We start from the raw sequence: 7,781 nt of genomic DNA, 5'->3' as shown, positions 1-7,781 counted from the left end.
CCCCCCCCCCCCCCCACCCCCCGCCCGGCCCTTTGTTTTTCTGAGAATCACACACTTCAATCATGAAATGTGATTACAGGCTTTTGTTTTTCCTTTTGAACCAATAATCTATTCATACCCACCACACTCGAGCTAAGAATGAGGAGGGTTCAGCCAGCGAAGAGAAAAAAAAACCTTCACTGCCCTAAAAAGGGAGAATTGCAGAGGAGCGAGAGATTCCTGCGCAACCTGTAAAACCACTACGTGTGTGTGTGTTAAAAACAAGGAGCTGGACAATGGGAAAAATCGGAGGCAAATAGCAGAAGGGTGGGCAAATGCCGCGGTTGTTAATGGTTGGGCGGATGCGGCCTTCGAGGGACGCTCACATGGGAGAATGGGACCAAAAAACATATATAATTCGCTCAGCTCTTCCATTTATTGCATAGATACTACTGAAGCCCGCGCTTCTTTCAGCTTAATTTTAGGCTGCCTATCTTATGGCCCAATCCACTTTACACATTACTATAATTCTAAAGTTTAATATGCTCAATTTATAAATTTTTATTTCAAAATGTTTGAATTAAGAACTTTTTACGCATTTAATTTGGAGTTTCGATCCAATTTTCATAATACGATTATATGTCCCACATTGGTTTGGAGGAAGGACGGTGTGCCAGCGAGGACATTGGGCCCCAAAGGGGGTGGATTGTGAAAGAAAGCCCAAATAGAACAATATCTGCTAGCGGTGGGCCTGGGTCGTTACATGGTCAGCATCACTAGTGCTTACCATCAATAACAACGGCCACCACCCACTTTCGACCATTGCCCATCTCTAATGTCCACTTTAGCAACCACGACCACTAGTGACTACTAGTTACCATCCCATCTCCGACAACTGTTGCCATCTCTAGCGACCATCGACACGCACCAGCCTCTTGATATCATAATATTTTAATTATTTGGAAAAATATGATCAAATATATAAATATTTTCACTTTAAAACATTTTAATAAAAATACTTAAAAAGAAAAATGCATTTAAAAAAAAGGAATTCCGTTGGGAACTATTGTTGAGGATGGAAACAAAAGGAGTAGACTCAAAAGTCTGACAGGGAAATATCAACGGCAGTGGCATAAATGTAATTTAATAGTTGGACCATGGACATCCATGTAATACCACAAACGCAAATCGATGACGGCCGTGCCTCAGTCAGCGTTCTTGATTCTGTAGTCTCGTCTCCAAACAACCCCCTCATTCACCTGCGGTTCGGCGGGAGAATGGAATTCGCCGACGAGCATACCGCCGGAGCCACCACCTCCAACTCCGACCGCCATAAGCCCTCCGACACCAGATACGGCGTTGACCTCTCATCCTCTGATAACGATACCGAAGATGTATCTTCTTCCTTATACTCTTCTCTTGTTTCGCTTTCCATTTGTAAATTTCATAGCATCTCATTTTGTCTTCTCTGTTTCCAATCCTCTTAAACGCAAACGATATAGCTCCGCTTTCTTTCTAGCTCTTGTTTTACGGAAACGGAGGCTTTCTGAGCTAGATACGTTGCTCCAGTGGAGCTCCATACGTGTGTTTATCTGGATTCATGTTTGATTTTCTTTTTCCTCGGAGTGAAAACTAGCGAGAAGCTGTGATACTTAGAAGCTAACCGATTTCCATTTGCGTATGTCTTTGCAGTAGATTTATGATGCTCTACAGCGGTAGGGTTTAAAATACTTGAGTTGAGTGTATGCGTGTCTTTTTCTACTGATATACGTTCTAGTTATGTTCACTTAATTATAATTCAAAATTGTGGGCGTTTGTGAATAATTGTTATTTCTGGAAATCGGGATCGGAATGTTGTTCTTCTTCGTTTTGAGAATTGCATTTGCCTTTACATTAGGTTTTTCTGCAGTAATCGTGCCCTCATATTTTCAGTGTAGTAGGACTTACGAGTAATTTTTTCCCCAGGCACATCCTGTTTTCTCTAACGTGCCTGCTTCACTTGCACCACCAGTTTCTCCGATCCTTCCTCTGCAAAGTAAATGTAATGTAGTAATTCAGGCTGGTAGGTATTTCTGGTCTTTAGTGAGTAGCATTTAGCTCTTGTTCTTTTCTTTGTGCATAACTTCATAGTAATTGAACTATTTGAAACTTGAACTGATCATAATCTTCTTAGCACCAAAATTTATGTAACGTGCTATTTTTGTTATGCTACTATCCTGCACACTTGCATTGTAATTATTTCGACTGTAGATGCCTGCATATTTGTGGTCAGTATTCTAAATTCAAGTGTGCATGGCTTGTAAAGTACACTTCAGTCAGCTAAATTGGCAGTGTGTATGTTTATCAATTTACCCTCGGGAGGACGGATCCTGCAACTCCCACTCTCTTTGAGATTGCTTTAGGAAATGGACACCATTGATCTGCTATTTTATAGCTGTAATACTTAATATGATTGCTGCATTGTAGGTTAGAATGTTTGGGATGCTCATATTCTACACTCTAATTCCCACTTTAAGTCTGTATGTCATGAATTAGCATGTATGTTGGATTACTTGAAAAAATTCATTCTATAGGCTGTATAATTTTTTTTCCTCGTGTTCTGGAAGGGCTGTTGATGGGGAGAATGCTTTCCTTGATTAATTATAGATTATTGGTCAAGAAATTATCTGGTACTTACTAACCCTTCTCCAATAGGCCTGTTAATGCTCTCACCTTGTAGAAGCACCTTCTTAGTCTCTATGCCACCAACCAAAACCGTTTTACTATCAGAATTGAAGTATTTGAAGAGATTTTCAATATTCTTCAACCAGTTGATCATGCCTTCCATGTTTATTCTGCCATTGAAAACCATTAAATGTAGGTTCATCCAAAACGTTGTAGTTCATTATGGTAAGCAGGTTGATATCTCTTGATAACCCATGCTGATAGCTGATAGGTTGATGTCCGAAGTATTCCCCATTCTTTCATGGAAAATTAATTTTCTGCTGTAAAGGGAGTTCAATTACCCTATGCTTCGTAATTCCTTGCTTGTTTCATCGTTTATAGTCAGCAGCTGGTGGATTTATCTTCCTCCCAGCCGTATAAGTGGCTCCCATACCTCTTCTATGCTCTCAAAAGTAGAGAGAAACCTGACTATATTGTTAGTGCTTTGGAACTGAATTATACCAAGAGGGAATTAACTATCACAAACCTGGCATTCCTGCATCAGGTGCTTCTAGAGAAGCCAATGTGAATCTGGTTAATAGGCATCTCTGCTGTTAACCATCATAAACTGACAACTTCATTACTCACTAAATCAAGTAAGGTCGCCATTCTAGTTTAACAAGTTATGTCAAATAGATCGTCTTTTGAGTCACTCATTTGTAACATCAATCACCAAGATTCGTGCAACAAATTCCCTAGGTTGAGTACCCTCAGTTGAGAGCTGGGACTTAGAATCAGAAACTTCAAAGCCCTTAATGAAAATCTATTGAGTCAAGGGGATGGAATAAAAATGATCGAGGAATGAATTAGACCATTGCCAACTCCAGAATTTATGGGGCAGATAGCTATTTGGGAAAGCCAACTAAGTAGCGTGTTAATCTTTTTACTTGAGTTTCTTGGTACAAATTTTATTTTCTTATTTCTTCTAATAAAACTAAGCTGTTTCTCTTATAAAAACTTGAAGTGCATTGTATTTAAATTTAAAAACTAAAAAAATATTGTGACAGGAAACTCTGTTTCAAACTTTGAAGTGTTTGAATATTTTTGGTGACCGTGTAAAACTCGTCTCCTTTTCTCTTTTTACAAGATTCTCCAATTCAGAAGTGTGCTAAGTGGCATACCATGCATGATATCACAAAGCTTTATATATCACAACAAATTATACTCTTGCATAGTCTTTTAGTGGCTTTCTATAACATAGTGTCACATAAAAATGCCCTAATTCATTGTAGATATGGATGATAAATTGGAGACCATACAAAATATATGTCAGAAAATTGTGGACACCACGAACTTATACTCATTTTCTAAATTGGATGATCATCAAGTATATTCCCTTATGAGGCTGAGGGAAATTTCTCATCGGGTTATTAATGACCGAGATTCAAGGGTAAGTGAAGATGCTCAGGTGGAATAATAACTATTTTCCTTTTAGGACAAGGCAATGGGATGTGAAATTAAAAGCATGTTTAATGTGTTGCAGGTGACAAAAAATGATGTGATTAGTGCTATGTGCTTTTACATCAACAGGATGGTAAGTTTTGCATGGTCAATTGCCTTAATGTAGATCTTTGTTCAACATTCATGGATTGACAAAGTATTATGCAGGCAGGTAAGTGCAAGGATATTGTTGACATTTTGAATAGGATATCATATAAAGACCTAGACAGCCAGCAAGTGCAACAGCTATTGAGATTGAAAGAGCTTCTATGTGGGATTGTTGATGGAGCTAAAGATGTGGAGATTGAACCTTCCCATATTGTTGAACAGGTAGGGTTATAAGAAGCAAAATTTTCTTATATTCATTCAAAATAAATTCTATATTTGAATACAAAATGCAAATTACATTAATAGGGAATTGCAAATGATATGTGGACAACAGAGAGTCTAGAGGTCGAGCCAATTGACTCCAGCAATGATGATGTACTTCTTGGAGACGCACAAATTATAATGGTTGAAGTTGAACAGGCAGTGGCTGAGTCTAGGCTCGAGAATGAATATTGTGACCTGTCACATGTTAAGCACACTGTTAGTTGGCCACCACATGGTTGCTTAACCTTAGAGTGGGTTGTAGAGATGATGAAAACACTGGAACAGTCTTCACGAAATTACTCGCCTGCAGAGTTTCAACTTGTCATGCCAGTTTCTGTGGTAGATGAAATACTAGATATGGCTGCAAGCATCCTTCACAAGGAACCAAACTGTGTGGAAATTGACTGCCACGGAGAAGTTTCAAAAGTTGTTATAGTTGGGGACATTCATGGTCATTATCACGACTTACTTCACCTCTTTGAACTTGCTAACTTACCATCTAAGAGCCAATATTATGTTTTTAACGGCAATTATGTGGACAGAGGAGCATGGGGACTGGAGGTGCTTTTGGTCTTATTGGTGTGGAAGGTAAATTGAAATTGTTTTACTTGTTATTAATTGTATAGAAGGCTAGGAGCAAACAATCATGCATGACATTAAAAAAATTTGAATGAACCTATTTGTGAAAAAATATTCATGAAGAAAATTTAAAGTTAGAAGTATAACTTATAACCACTAATGTATATTGCCCTTATGTAGAGCATACACAATTTTGAATCTAGCTCTTTGTTCACTGCATTTTCTTTTATTGTCTTCACAAAACTGCACCCTTGAATGTGTTTCTGAAAAAAAAAAATGGTGCGCTGTGAACAGGAATTGGATTGTTAGGATTTAGAGAAGGTAGTCTTGATCACTTTTTTTTTTTTTTTTTTTTTCTGGAAAATGCACATCTATTTAACACCTAAGGGCCTCCTTTATTGATGAGGCTCACAAAACAGATATTGATGCCTTTGGTTTCTTGTTTTAAAAAAACAGATCTTAATGCCTGATAGAGTATGTCTACTCCGTGGAAATCATGAAACCAGAATCTGTACATCATCCTACGGTTTTGAGAAAGAAGTAAGGACAAAATATGGCGAGCAAGGTGAAAATGTATATCACAGGTGCTTGGAAACATTTAAGGAACTTCCTTTGGCTGCAATTATTGCTGGAAAAGCATATACAACCCATGGAGGTTTATTTCGTAAGCCATGCAATCCTGATGTGCAGAATTACGAGGAAAGGAAGACACGCGAGCTGGAGATTGGATCCTTAGAAGACTTATCCAAGCTCGAAAGGTTTTTTGTTGATGTTCCAACTAAAGATGAAGATCCAAATATAATTTTGGCAGATGTATTATGGTCGGATCCTTCTAAAGTCGATGGTTTAAGGAAAAACCAAGCCAGAGGAGCAGGTTTATTGTGGGGTCCTGATGTGACTGAAGCATTCTTAAAGCTGTCTAATTTAAAGGTTATACTCAAACCTGTGGATTAATGAACATGTTTGTTTATGAAAAACTTGTGGCATGCCATTATTGTTTACATCTTGGTTCAAAAAATCTTTGTTCCTCTTGAGTTGTGCTTGAAACCAACTTTAGGAGTTATAGTTTCGAGCTACATGTTTATTGATTTATTTTATTTTCTTGTAAATGTTGTAGTTGATCATTAGATCACATGAAGGTCCAGATTCAAGGGACGGCAAAATTGATTTTGATGATATGATAATGGGTTATAGCTCAGATCATGACAGAGGATCAGGGAAATTATATACTCTATTTAGCGCTCCGGGTTTCCCACAGGTATCCACTCTCTGCTCTCTTGTTTTCAGTTGTCTTGTCATTAAATAATATTTTATAGAACTGAACAAGGAAAACATATAAGGTAGTTGGTAATGTAAGACTATGCCTAGATGTCTGATATGTGAATTTTATGTTGAATACGTTCTTAAAAATCAAGAATTGAGGAAAACTTTGTTAATCTGCCTGTCGATGTATTCTTTATCATATTTCAATCAAGTCTCTGTTAGCTCTTCAAGGTATGCATTGAATGAACTGTACTCCAAATAGCCGGGCTGTTTCTCAGGAACCTCACAAGCATCCAAAATTTTATCTGTTTTAAAATAACGTAAAATACATGATATTGTCTTTCCTTCTCATTTTTTTTATACTATAAATAATTCTGAAAGATGATTGTATTTTTATGCAAAATGCATTATGATTTGAATGTATAATATCCCATTTACATTTGGTGGAAAATAAAATTAAAGTAGAATTTTGTTGAAGGTTTATGGATTTTTTCTGGATGAATATATTGATTACTTTAGATCAAAATTAATATAATTTATTGATAAAATATCAATTAAATCTTTTGGTTAAAATATCATTTCGGTCCCCATATTTTGATTTCATTTCATTTTAATATATATACTTCCCATAAAGCTTAAAATCAGTCCCTATTTTTAGTTTTGTTAATTTTTGTAAAATATATTTAGTCTCTATTATCCTTCATTCTATAAATTTTGAAAATACACATGAAAATTATTACTATTATTTAACCAATTTTGACTAAATAATTGACTTCAAACTAACACTAGGGACCAATTTTAAGCTGTATTAAAAGTACATAAAGAAAATACCATAACTTGAATGGAATTTAAGTCCAAAGTACGGGATCAAAATGGTATCTTAACTAAAAACTTTTTAATATATAAAATGAATCATGCATCTGATATAATTTAATATAACAAAGATATTTCTGGAATCAATGTGTAACTATAAATTTGTGATATGAATGTAGCGAAAAAGCCCAATGGCCTCCCTCCTCTACTGGTTGTACCTTTGTATTCTTGAGTTCTAAAAAATATATCAAAATGCCCAAAAATCACTATACGGTTATCAACCTATCTAAGAAGTACGTATTTCCTCTCTATGTGCATAATGTCTTCACAATATCTTCTTATAGAAATGAATGTAGTAGTCATCCAAGGTGTCCTATATCTTGATTCTTTTGCCTGTGGTTGTTGAACATTTTAAAATTGCAACAAATAAGTGGCCCCTAAGGTTTGTGGCTAATAGTTGGGTGGCAATGTTGGAACAACTATAGATCCATCTTTCGCTCCTTATGCACTGAATTCATAGACAATTCATTCTCATCGTATGAAGTTTTTTTCCTTGGAAAAATTGTATGTTCCTCATCAAAAAAAAAAAAAAAAAAAAAAAAAAAAAAAAAAAAAAAAAAAAAAAAAAAAAA

General features: G+C 36.1%; 1 protein-coding gene across 4 annotated transcripts in view; it reads left to right on the top strand.

The window, feature by feature from the left end:
- The first annotated feature begins 1,099 nt into the window (after window positions 1-1,099).
- LOC111461127 (serine/threonine-protein phosphatase 7-like) overlaps window positions 1,100-7,781 on the top strand; it is a 9,123-nt gene continuing 2,441 nt past the window's right edge. For all 4 annotated transcript variants that reach the window (XR_002713532.1, XM_023104627.1, XM_023104636.1 and 1 more), the window contains exons 1-8: window positions 1,100-1,373; window positions 1,945-2,041; window positions 3,915-4,072; window positions 4,166-4,216; window positions 4,291-4,452; window positions 4,537-5,082; window positions 5,530-6,003; window positions 6,191-6,331. Coding sequence is in view for 3 of the 4 variants with exons in the window: in XM_023104627.1 (XP_022960395.1) it covers window positions 1,137-1,373; window positions 1,945-2,041; window positions 3,915-4,072; window positions 4,166-4,216; window positions 4,291-4,452; window positions 4,537-5,082; window positions 5,530-6,003; window positions 6,191-6,331 (1,866 nt within the window). In the remaining variant the exon portion in view is untranslated. The remainder of the gene's footprint in view (window positions 1,374-1,944; window positions 2,042-3,914; window positions 4,073-4,165; window positions 4,217-4,290; window positions 4,453-4,536; window positions 5,083-5,529; window positions 6,004-6,190; window positions 6,332-7,781) is intronic.

Source organism: Cucurbita moschata, unplaced genomic scaffold, assembly GCF_002738365.1.
Source record: "Cucurbita moschata cultivar Rifu unplaced genomic scaffold, Cmos_1.0 Cmo_Scf00002, whole genome shotgun sequence".
NCBI classification, from domain to species: Eukaryota; Viridiplantae; Streptophyta; class Magnoliopsida; order Cucurbitales; family Cucurbitaceae; genus Cucurbita; species Cucurbita moschata.
Note: the sequence above shows the minus strand (reverse complement) of the source record. Positions and strands in the feature narration are given on the sequence as shown.